We start from the raw sequence: 13,706 nt of genomic DNA on the forward strand, positions 1-13,706 counted from the left end.
GTGCACGAACATAGTGATGGACAATTCGCACGGTAATACTCATGAATCCAATTATACGAGATGCTGCTGTGTCTTACCTCGATACTATCCATAGTGTTCCTCGGGCCAACGAGTAGTGTGCCTCATCGACCCCCCATATCAAGTGATCCTAATAACGGCGGAAGACGGGTTTGCCCAGAATTTTCCATTTAGGGGGGTTAAGTCAAAATTTAGGGGATGTAAGCGTAAATTTCGAGCCAAAATGGCCACAAATTTGGCCTTTGTGAAATATGTAGGGGAGTGTTGAGGAAATTTGGGAAGGGTGTTGGGGGTGCGTGCATAAATCACTGGCGGGAAAACGTTTTTGATCTGAGGTAGTACAAAGTTTCCTTCATCAAACACACATACGCACGGAGAGAGAGAGAGAATTAGTGTGCAACTGCCCCACACTCTCACGTCATTCCTTCATATCTTCTAAATAAAAGTTTATGAAATCTGTGTCTCTCTACCAGGAAAACAGCATGCTATATCTTGGCGGTAGGGCGTCGGTCTGTCACGCGGGAGTCTGGTTCGATTTTCAGAATGGGTGATCTAAGACTGGAATTTTCACGGACTTGTCCCTCCATATAACGGCTCTGTGCCGTGGGTGCTTGGGGGCAACCTGGGGGGTGGGGGGGGGGGGTGAAGGCGTCCGGGCGTGGTGATGATCACAAAACCTCCAACAGTGGTCGAGATCGAGAATGTGTGGGACCCTGCTTCCATACCTATCATAAACCTGCATGGCATGGTGCAATGTACAGTAGCCGGCAATAAAACTGGGATCCCCTAGATCCTGAAAGTGAGGCAACACACATAACGCCGGCAGGGAAGCAAACATTTCAGGATCTAGGGGATCCCAGTTTTACTGCCGTTGACTGTGCGCAAACGGGAAACTTTACTTAACTTGCAAATAATCTCATTACAAGCCTTCTTCATCTAGGTTCACTCGTTTCGGAAGCCTCCTACACCAAAATAAGCTATGTTCAATATATACGAGGGTTGGGAAGTAAGTCATGGCAACCTAGTAATAATTCGACAATCGAAGGATGTATTAAAAATTTGTTATATGTATACAACTGAAAGAGTATCCATTATGGATATTTTGTTGGTAGGAATCATGAAAGATAACCCAAGCAACCCTGACATACACATGTATTAATGTACAAGTTACAAAAACCTGTCTGAGCATGTGACATACACATGTGCACATGTTACAAAAACTTGTCTGATTATGACAAACCTTCGAAATAATCTCCCACATTGTCCACAGCACGCTATCATGGAAGACGTCGAATACCATCGGCAGCAGCATCCTCTTCACCATGCCTGAAGTGTTTGTGATCTACGACGTGCCGTTAGGGAGAAGCGTCCAGATCTACTGCATAATGCAATCAAATTCAACGATAATGCAATGGACAGGATCAGACAGGTTTTTGTAACTTGTACATTAATGCATGTGTATGTCACAGGGTTGCTTGGGTATTCTTTCATGATTCCTACCACTATAATGGATACTCTTTCAGTTGTATATAACACATTTTTAATACATCCTTCGATTGTCGAATTATTACTGGGTTTCCATGACTTACTCCCCAACCCTCGTATATATATATCGGTAATATGAGTGATTCTGGAGATAATATGAGCGAGAAATATGTTTCATATTAGTCTACTGATACGTATTATAAACAACTGAATATACTTGCATTTGCCAAACAGAAAGAGGTATAGTGGGTGCAATTTACATAGATTAAATTAGTGAGATTCTGTACCCTCTTCTCCTGTATCCCTCATTACTGTACCACTGTTCAAGAGCACCATCTAAGGAATGTTAATTGTACTACGGGACAAAAAACACAGAGTTTGATAATAATCGCATCATCGATCAACTCTCGTTCTTGACATAACCTTTGCACTTTCTATGCAAGCAATAATTTCGTTGCCTTTTCCGCATCTCACGTCCTCAATACGTTATTGAGGAAAATCCTCCTACATGCTAATTTTGACTTGATGGAAAAATAGAAATGGAAAACGTTTTTGGCATTTCACCTAGTCATCACAAACTTTCACAAATGCCGTTTCCTTGTTACCATGCCATCCTGTTCCTGTGATAATTTCACCAATTAAACACACTTGACCATCTTAAAAAAATTTGTCAGCAAGGTTATTTCTGCTTTTAATACCTTAAGGGTCGTTCGTATGTACAGAGCAGATTACCATGGTTTAACAAAACGCGCTTTTAATTGAAAACCTAAATTTCGTTAATTTCCAAAATCATCTGTAACATTAGACTAGGCTATATGCAGGTGGCACGAATGAGATAGGAAAGAACAGTTTATAGGATTCTTGTTGGGAAACCTGATGGTAAGAGACCAGTGAGAAGGCCAAGACGAAGATGGAGAGGCGTAACCACGATTTTTTGTCGGGGGGAGGGGGCAAGAACAAGGAGGATAAACGTGCCATTAATAATAATAATAATACTAATAATAACAATTATTATTATTATTATTATTATTATTATTATTATTATTATTATTATTATTATTATTATTATTGGCATTTTATCCTCGTATTTTCTCAACACGTTCAATTTCACATTAGCTAACAATTGAAAACAAGCACAAGACAAAAATAACGAATATAATTCATTTTGTACATATGGCATGTATAACTTTCATCTAGAACATATGTTTTACACATATGGAGCGACGCAAATAAGAAAATACATGTGCAACATATTTACACTAAATTCCGCACGTATTCAACGTTTCTTTGATACACACACACACACACATATATATATATATATATATATATATATATATATATATATATATATATATTTAAATACATTACATAATCAGTTCATTCACCTCATAAACCAACAGCAAAAATGATATAAATTGCCTCTCACATGTGTGTGCTTCTTTTCCTCCAAACAATTGTTTAAACATTCAAAACAATTCTGTATAGCAGCAACAGTGCTTAGTTCATTCTCTGGGAAACATTCTCAGAAAACAAACATATTGCCCACTTCGCTCGCACGACAATTTTTAGATCCAATTTTTGCAAACTGGAAACAATATTGATTTAATACGTCGCAAAAAATTTCACGGGGCGCCATGGTATTCTCTCTCTTACGACTTTTTTTCATTTAGATCGTTCTGTGCCAAGGTCCGACTCGGCCGCCCCTATAGTTAAGGCTCTGAGACTGCAAGAAAAGCAGGTGTTGCGAGACAAGCGAGGAAGAAAATTTTAGGAAATGTATTTTTATTTGCATAAAATGTGAAATCAAGGGGGGCAATTGACCCTCTGTGCCCCCCTGCAGGTGCTCTTGACCGTCTAGAAGAAAAATGCAATAAATATATGAAACCATCTTGAGTATCATTTTGTCCTGCTACTCTTACATTCAGCTAGCCTTGCTTTTCTTTACATCAAAGTTTGCCCCCCCCCCCTTGTCCCCCTAGAATTGGTTTCCGTCCAAAGTTTGGGGGACAATGTCCCCCTGCCCCCTCTATGGTTGCGGCACTGGATAACGTTGAAATGGAACTCGGTAAGGATGGAAAAGAGTGGATAGATGTTGATCAGGATAGGGACAAATGGAAGGCTTGTATTGCTGCAGCCATAAACCTTCGGGTTTAAGAAGGCTAGAGAGTTAGTTAGTCATTGAATAAATCAAACAAAGGTATAAGATCATATACAGTATATATATTATCTCAATTGATCCTTTTGACACTTTCATCAACTTTATAAGCGTCATGTTATTGCAATATGCATACCCCATCAACAGCAGGATGTGAATGAACATTTTCTAGATAGCCGCTGCCCCCCCCCCCCCCAAACACACACACTGTTTGAAACTGAATGAAGAATGGCTCGGGTTTCTAAAAGGCTGCAGACAGCTTCTGCATTAGATAAACATTAGAACTGAATGTGCTGTGTCATTGAAGGAATATTCCTTTCACCAAGACATGATTAATGACGCGCAATCGTCCAAGGCCCAGCGTGAAGCCTGGCAATCGAAGTCTGATGGGGCAGTTGTGGGAGAAGGTGAAAACATGAGCCCAAGGGATTCCTCGCAGAAACGCACGTGTTCACGATAGCTATCTGCAATTGTGTAATGTGTACTTTGTAAATGGCTTCCCGCTGGTGAGAGGTATACAGTACATCACGCACTAGCCGTTGAGATAGGGGACAGCTCAATTAAACGTTCTCTTTTCTAGACTTAGCAATTAACGTTGCTGCCCTCTTCGCGAGACGGACATCGTACAAAGCTGTAGCGGAGGTCGTCAGGCCTTCATAAAGGTCTTGCATTTCGAAATAAGAGAGAAATGTCTTCCGTTACGTCACATGCTAATTAAGTCTTGATGCTGTGTTGCGGTGTAATAGGGTAAAATTGCATTCTATCCCACATGTGATGTCTCGGCTGTAAGCTACGAGTAATGTTGTGTCACTCTAAACTTTAACATTCATAGTCTAGTGTTAGTTGCTCGAGTTGTTGTTTTTAGTCCACTTTATGCACGGATAAGCTAATCGGGACTGGACCTCCAGTTTAAAGTGGAATCCGAACCACCTCCTCCGAGTGTCGAACCCAGGACCCCTTGATTACAAAGCGACGACCTTACCATTACGCCATCGGGGAAGCCCTGTAGTTTAGTGTTAGGTAACTGTCAAAAGATTGGTCAACTTTTTGGCTGCACGAGAAGAATTTGTAGCGTTCAAATACTATATTTGTACGTGGTTGGTATTCGTCGAATTTCTTTACTAGAATTTCGAAATCGTCTTTATCTTCTTCATGTTCAAATTTGAATGTATTAAACACTTCAAGTCCCTCATCTTCTATAAGATTTAATAATATGGCGACTTTTATCTTGTCCGGATTCTCACTTTTCTCAGACGCTATTAAATAATTGTTCCAACTTATTTCTCCACTTCTGCCAGTTTTCAACAACGTTTCCAGAAAACTGCATGACAGCTGGCGTGTTAAACGTCTCCATATTTTCGACGATAATATCAAGTTTCTACTTACGTATTTCAACGCATTCACTTATATTAACCATCGAACCCCACACCTGACACCATGTTTCGTACTATAACGTGCTTATATGTTAATAATAAACACACTATCCAGTAGGCTATTTATTGAATCGTGCCAAGAAGCTTCTACATTTCAGTCGCCATGATCTTCTCATGACGTCACTCATGTTGCCAGAACATATAATTGTTTTATCACTATAAAGCCCATATGTTACAGTAACAATTAAGACTTACACTTGTATTTTTTTTAATAATTCTCGTCACTCTTCTTTTTGATTTTTGATTGGATTTATTTTACTTCACTTTTCTGCCAATTTGAATAATCGCGAAGATGAGGATGATGTGATGAAATTGGTGATTGGGCACGAAGAATACCCATGCCCAGTCCGGAATTCGAACCCGGAACTCCTGGCGTCGTAGCACTCTGTGATAACCACTCCGGCTCGGAGGTCGGCCGGTAATTTTTCTACTCTCCACGTTTTCATTGAGTTGGTGTTTTAAGTCCACTTTATGCACAGTAAGGCTAATCGGGACTGGACCTACAGTTTAAAGTGGAATACGAACAACTATGTGCCTCCACCTGGTATCGAACAATGGACCCCTTGAGTACAAGGCTACGACGCTGCCACTGCACCATCGGGTAGGTCATACCTCTCTACGTTAATCATTTGAATTTTTGTTACTTTTCGTCGCTTTTTGCTACTTCTGGATAATTGCGAAGATGAGGATGAGCGATGATTAGAAATAAATTGTTGAAAGAGCATCTCACAAAGAACACCTACAACCAGGACGGGACTCGAACTCAGGGACCTCGTTGGTGAAATCGGAATTCGACCACTTAACGAGCTCGACTACACTCTAGGATAATTACAATGACGATGAAAATGATGCTAATTAATGAAACAGTAGGTGATGGCACGGCGTTGCCCTGGAATTTATCTTCTCTTAGACAGGAATATAATGAATTCTAACTATAGTGATGAATTTTGAGTTGAACGGCATTGGGAGTGTCGCTATTCATCCCAGCGGCCCGAAAACTATGGATTTCACACTAATATCGGTCGTTCTCGATTATTTTTACATGTCACCCCCTTCCCACCCCCACCCTAGGGACGTTTTACCCCCACAATATTTCTTTCCAGATTGTAAGTCATACGTGTACCAAGTTTGGTTGAAATCGCTCCAGGCGTTCGAGAGTTTTGCCGGAACAAACAAACACACACCTCGTACGCACATACATCCATTTTTTTATATACGTATATAGAATATTATGAGGGAACAAAACACAATGGAACATTACTCTCTTTCCAGCATTCGAACTCGGGAACCAGCGCTGTAGCGCATTACGCCACGAAACGAAGGAGGGCAATACTTTATCTTTCTGCAAATAACATTAGCATTTCTACCAGTACAATTACGAAAGAGAAATATATATATATATTCGTTACTGCTCTTTACGTAAGTCGTGCGATTGCAATTCAGTATAAAAATTTCCCACGCTTTTTTGGCACTGTAGTGTGCAGATATAGCTCAAGACAAAACAGCCACAAAGCGCCATTGTATTATTAAAGTGAAAGTGGTACTTGAAGTTAAAAGTTGGAAGAAAATAAACCACGGGTAAGAAAACGAGAGATGAAGATTAAAGTACACGCGGAAATGAACTTATTTCATACAAGTAAAATACACTACGTCATGAAAACTTAAGTGGGGAAACAGCCTGCTGCTGTCTCGGCTCGGTTAGGTTGGTCAGTTTCAGAATGATGTCCTTCTTTAATCCACAAGGCTGCATACTCTTTGGCAGGGGAATCTTTGATGATTGGAGCATTAATAGACACGAATGATTTTTCGATTGCGTGTGGTATACTGTATGCTTCCAATTCCATTTGAGGGGAATAAAAACATCCCTGGCAGGGATTGAAATAATTTTATTTTGACGGCGTTAGGCAAAGACAAGCAAATGAAAAGAAAAAGTCGCAGGCATTAAAGCAGAGACAAAGGAGAAATAAAATTCTATAGAAATACGAGAGCAGAAGATGCATTGAGAGAGAGAAACAAAGGAAGGCAGGGACAAATAAAGGGGGAGACACAACAAGAGAAGCGCGCGAGGGGGGGGGGTTAAGAGAGAAAGAAAAATATAAACATAAAAGCAAGGAGAAATAGAGTAGAAGGAAAGAGGGTGAGAAAGAGGAAACAACCTCGCGGGAGGAAAGGCAGCAGTGGATTGATTTACCGTACGAGCAAGGGTACACGAAGATACGTATGATTTTTCAAGAGTTACATGGCTCCAAAAGATGCAGACATTCTAGTACAGCGGCTCCTAAACTTTTTTTTCTCTCAGAGCACTCTCCAGGAGAGAAATTCGTCACAGAGCAGTATTTTCTACCTTGAAGTCAAAGGCAAGTACGTAAGTGCATTTTTGGCTGTTTTTGCCTAACAGTATTTTCAAGTTATCAGCCGATATCGTATCTGAAGCACATTTTTCGAATTCTCAATAGGTTAAATTTTGATTGAAACTATTTTTCTCCAATTGAAAGTCATTAAAAATTGGTGCCTTAAATATAGTTTACTAAAACGTACATTTCGCAAATTATGTGTCTTTGGAATAAGGTCCACGACTTTTTTTTTTGATGATGGAAGGTATTTTCAAGCAATTGAGCATGTTGAACATCATGTTTAGTTTTATTTGAAATGTTATTTTCTCCACCAACTTCATAGAAATACGGAACTTAACAAACTAAACTTTAAGAAAATAGTAACAAAAATACTTAAAGACAGAACATCGGAGAACGAATTCAAAGCAGGTATTGTAAATCTGTACCTCATGATCAAACGTATTCACAATTCTGAGATCCTGTCACATTTAGTTTATTCTATTTTCTTTCCAATGTCTTCGTGGAACAGTTGGGTATGATTCGAGAAGCACAGTTTAGGAATTGCTGTTCTAATCTAAAAACGTGCACACGAATATGTTAAAACATAGCAAGAAAATACCAACTTTGTTACATGTCCACTCGACACTACCTATACTCACATGTGAGAGTACGGTATAGTGGGATCCATGAGTGTTACCGTGCAAATTGTCCATGACTATTTTCATTAATTTTTCTCTTACATCCTATGTGTTTTTAAGCGATGCATTTTTATGTATGCTGGTGCAGAAGTTGTCAACAGCTTGTTTTGAGTCTTCTTTTATTTCTTGAAGCTCTTATCGGGTCAAGTAAAGTGCATGAACATGGTGATGGACAATTTACACGGTAATACTCATGGATCCCACTATTACAAGGACAGCTGGTTACGCCATCTGCATGGAATGTGTTATAATCAGGACATATCCTCTTCCTAGATGACCAAATCATGCAGACTGGATCAAGGCAAACAATTTTCAATACCCCCACACGGCTCACAAAACGCACACATAAATGGTACATTTTTCAAGGTTCCAGTAATGTGAATAAATAGGAAATTGTTCGGACTCTACTTTGCAGATCCAGTTCCTGTATAACCTATCCGCGAATAAAGTGGATGAAGAACAAAAGAGATTTAAAAACCTATTGTGAAGTAGGAGATAGAATACTTCTTATATACCAGTGTAGTAGATTGAAAGAGATACATAAAATAATAGAGTTCAAAGCTTAAAACTGAGCCATATTAGCTACCGCTATTTTTAACCATGAGGTTAAGTCAAAGATGTGTAAACAAACGTTATCACTAAATTACGAAAAAATACCAAGCAAGAAGCACCTCACAAGGTATGCATACTCTGGCAAGTTTTCTTATGCGTTTCTTTTTTGTTTCTTGTCCTTCGCCAGAATTTGGAGCCTACGTCACATGTCAGTGAATTCCCGTCACGTGTTCGTTTTTCTTGGACTTGCGAAACTGACCGTAACCAACTACTTTTTTTTAAAGCCAGCGATGGATTGCTTTCTTTTCCTAAAAAGTACTGGAAGCTTCTGCGCTCGGCCGACGAGGGCAGCACCATAAAAGTGCAAATTGCAGCTTCAACAATTGAATGCTATGTGCACCACACACATACTGTGCTGCCCAAGCATCACCGTCGAATCCGAACCACTATGTGTCCGGATCTTGATTACAAGGCGAAGACGATACCACAACGCCATAGGGAGGCCAAAGAAAAATACTTATATAATCACAGGTTAAAATGTAGGCTACAAAATGCACAACTTTTAAGGAAACAATAGCGTTTAGCTGCAAAGAGTCGTGGATCCAGATGTCATCTATGTAATAGTTTTAACACAGCATATTGACACGCTTTCGTGACTTGCCGCTTAAATTTCGTTTGATGGACAAAATACGTTTTGAAAATAAGTTCCTTAATAGCTAGAATATGAAACATGACGTTCTGACATTATTCCTGCATTTTATAGTAAATTTTTTCGAGTTGAATAATATTTTTTGTTATTTTGCCGGAATTGTTATTTACTGAGGTCGCCCCAATGATGTATATATCATTGGGTCGCCCCCTCCGTAACCCCTTCGCAACGTCCATGTTAATGATCTGTCCATCCGTCGCCCAATGAGAAGCACTGTTAGAAGTTACCGTAAACGTTACAAAACCAGGACCTCACTTTTTTCTTACTTAAATTTGAATATTTTTTCATACACAAAGATAGATGATTATAAATTGCAGTTGCTTGCAGCATACATATAGTTCTCTTTTTTCAACGGAGCATTAAAATTGCATTATGTTATTAAAAACGGTAAATCCATTTTGTTATGCTAGTCATGTCCATGGGCGTCCGGAAGGGGGGAAAGGGGGCCACGCCCCCCCTGGAAAATGAAAGTCAAACACAAATTATATATTTCACACATATAATTTCATTTCAGCCACAGTAATATATGTTAATTATTGCATGAACATGATAAATTCAAATTGAAGCATTATTTTTTGAGGGGACAATCCTATTATCGGGAAAAAAGGTGCCTTATTTGCCCCCTCTGAAAGAAAATATCTTGCTTGCCCATCCCTGAAAAAAATCCTGCGGAATTCCATGGTCTTATAATATATAATATACATACACACACACATATATATATAGTGTATGTGCGCGCGTGCGCGATTTGTAATTAATTAATACACTTACAAGGGAGGTCTAAGTCTCCCACTCCGATTTCCATGAAACTTGGCAGGTGTATAAAGCCCCCCCGCCTCAAATGTCAAGATGAAGAGAAATTGAAGTGGGGATCTGACCCCGAAACCACGTAAATATGGCATAGGAAGAAACATGGGGCATAGGGCCTCTCTATACACCTGCCAAATTTCATGGGAATCGGAGGGGGACACAGGGGTCAGATCTTTATTTCAATTTGTTCTCATCTTGACATTTGAGGGGATTTTGCCCCCTAAAACAGTTTTTTAGCCGAAACAAAAAATAAACACTTATTTCTTCATTTGGGCCCCTCTATACACCTGCGAAGTTTCATGAAAATCGGAGGGGGACACAGGGGTCAGATTCCCACTTCAATTTGTCCTCATCTTGACATTTGAGGGGATTTTGCCCCCTAAAACAGTTTTTAGCTGAAACAAAGAAACACGTATTTCTTCCTTTGGGCCTCTCTATACACCTGCAAAGTTTCATGGAAATCGGAGGGGAACACAGGGGTCAGATTCCCACTTCAATTTGTCCTCATCTTGGCATTTGAGTGGGTTTTGCCCCGTAAAAACGTTTTTTAGCTGAAACAAAAAAACACGTATTTCTTCCTTTGGGTCCCACTATACGCTTGCCAAGTTTCATGGAAATCGGAGGGGGACACTTAGATAACCTCCCTTGTTAGTCTTACACTTTGTAATTATATAACACTGCATATATTATAATGATTTATTTTAATTTGTAAAACTGTAACTGTAGAACAATTGTATAATTTTTGTGTAACATTTCTATCTTGTTATATGCGTTAAAGGTTTCATCCTGGAATGGAATGTCTCACATTTATGTGTGTTTTCATTTCCAGTACATCCGAATGAATACATATTCGTTTCAATGGCATTTACAAAATCACCTCTGACATTTTATGTTAAACAAGTAAGATTATTTTTGTGCACGAGTGTGTTAGCCGATGCGTAGCAAAGTATTTTTGGAAGAACACTTGAAAAAAATTTTTGTAGGACTAACTAATGAAAAATTTCTTTGTAATCGAAGATCATAATACCTTTTAAGGTGTGGTAATATTATAATGGGATTGAGATACGAAACTCTCGGATCCGTTTGGCCATCCCTAATCGAGACGAGATTAGACTTGACAGAGCCATAGGAGCTCGCAGAAAATTGAGTTGTATCCTCAAGTGTGATACAATAACGTCATGTTAACCTTATCACCAAAAGAAATACATGTCTTAAGGTAAAACTACCCCACACATTCACAATTAGGGATTAGGGATAAACTATAGGCAGATGTGGAACTCAGAGATGCTCTGATCTGCTGCTGGAAATTGCTCTCTGCAAGAAGTTCAAAATAATCCGCCGAGAGGCGACACTCGCACTTTTAATTCCACTTCTTCTTACAATAAATAACAAGAGATGGCACTGCTAAATTTCTACATGTTTTATTATGTTCATATCATTAACAGGGTTAAGGAGATTGCAGACCGAAGCGACAGGCCACAAGCTACGCGTATCGCTTGGAAGCGATGCAACCTTTTTCAAACAGAAGCGACATGAAAAGTAGTGTTGCCCACGGGACGAGACGGGACAGGCTTTTAAAAATTCGAGACGAGACGAGATTGACCATGTGTCATAAGACAAACGAATATTTTCGAGACGAGACAGCATTTCCACGAGTCTCCACGAGACGAGACAGGCCAAAGTCTCGTCTCGTGGGCAACACTAATGAAAAGCTGCACGTATCGCTCGGACTGGGACGTTTTCTCAATTACGTGAATAGTGCGCTTCGGTCTGCCTGTAGCGCATGCGCAGTGGATGATTTGTACAGAGTGGATGGGTCACATGTCGCTTGTCACTTCGGTCTGAAAGCTAACTTAATATTGAGAAACCTGCCTATATTTATGTCACTTGTTCAAGGGAACTTTTAGACCAAAGAGACAAGTAACACGAGAGGTTCACACAGAAGTGACAAGGACCCCTTCCAGTCTACGAATGCGCTACCAAACAGACCGAAGCGACACGTACAGTTTGTGGTGTCGCTTCGATACGAAAGTTTGCATTTATTTCCGAAAGTTGGTTTGCAAGTGACATCTGTTGCTTGCCATTTGTCACCTGTCGCTTCGGTCTGAAAGCTCTACCTGCCCGAAGTAACACGCGGCACGTGACAGTGGAAAACGAATCTTCAGGAATAAATTAAACCTTCGTACCCCGTGGATTTATGCTTAAACATGTACTCTATATATTTTTGTTGTTGGCGGTATAGTTCAATGATTGTTTTCCTTTTCTGTTCACAGGTGGCAGTCCTGTTGATGATGTCACCGGTCTCCTCATCTCCGTTCATTTTCCAATTGATCAGGAACAACGTAATAGGGCGTCCTCTTATCTACAATGTGCAGAGCTGGCCTTTCGATCCAGAGGCGGGTCTGCGCTTGCGTCCTGCGTTCGAAGCAACCCACGGGAGGCGTGGTGTAAATCTCATCGAGATGCTGGGAAGGGGAGAACTTGGGGTGTACAAAGGAAGGACCGAGGAACAATATGTGAAAGAAAAATCATCTAGTTATTAATGAAAATCAACAAGATTTATCTCCGAAATGTGAAAGTGATGCTCAAGGAAAATGCAACGATATTTATTACTTTTTAGCAGTAGCGTGCTCAGGAATTTTGTACAAGAGGCAGGAGGGAGGAGTTGATTCAGATATAAGGCCTATGTCTTGCTTTGTCCTGAACTTGACATGTTTAAAAAGGAAAGTTGGACCTTTGGAGTGGAGAGTATGAAAACTATTAACCTATTTCTCCAGGCACGCCACTGATAGTTACAATTGAATCGGTCACCAACAGAGTACGAAATCCTGGGGTGGACGGAGGCATTTCCCCCCACCAACAATCTTGGCCTCAAAAATCCCCCCCATTAAAAAAATCCAGGGGGAGAGTTTTTGTTATAACAAACAAAAATAAGCAATTACTTTTAATTACAAATATACTTTACTAAGAATAATATCGAAAACACACACAAATTAGTGTAGTTGTGAGTATTGAATGCTTTCTCTCTCAAGAGATCGTTAACAAATCTACATCAATATGCACAATAAAAGTAAAACAAGAATGCAAAACAATAATAACTATTAAATCTAATTGATTTATATTAACATAAAGCACAAACTAAACAAAAACTTACACATAATAAAACCACTTCAACTATTTCATAATTTATTAACATCTTTAACCAGCTGGTAAAATTAGCTTCTTTGCAATATCTGATATGTATAAAAGTAACAAATTAATTTCCTTTATGTAATTTGTAATAATAGTATCAATAATAATAATATATTTTTAATTGAGTAATTTATTTTTACTTTTATTAACATTACAAATATGTATATCGTATAATATACACATATGTTTGTGGAGGAGGGGGTTTGAAGATGAAGAACTTTCTCCCCACACCAGTTTTCAATGATTTGGCACCCTGGTCACCAAACATACTCATAACCAACAGTTTTGCAAGAAGGGACATTAAATTAGAGAAAGGTG

The 13,706-nt window shown here is 39.4% G+C and overlaps 1 protein-coding gene across 1 annotated transcript in view; it reads left to right on the forward strand.

Moving 5' to 3' along the window:
• The window catches only part of LOC146001187 (uncharacterized), a 29,067-nt gene extending 15,594 nt beyond the window's left edge, over window positions 1-13,473 (forward strand). The window contains exon 2 of the mRNA XM_083138482.1: window positions 12,470-13,473. Within this exon, the coding sequence (XP_082994608.1) occupies window positions 12,470-12,739 (270 nt within the window). The 3' untranslated portion in view covers window positions 12,740-13,473. The remainder of the gene's footprint in view (window positions 1-12,469) is intronic.
• The last annotated feature ends 233 nt before the right edge of the window (window positions 13,474-13,706 follow it).

This window comes from Lepisma saccharinum, chromosome 17 (genome assembly GCF_977018435.1).
Source record: "Lepisma saccharinum chromosome 17, izLepSacc3.1, whole genome shotgun sequence".
Taxonomy (NCBI): Eukaryota; Metazoa; Arthropoda; class Insecta; order Zygentoma; family Lepismatidae; genus Lepisma; species Lepisma saccharinum.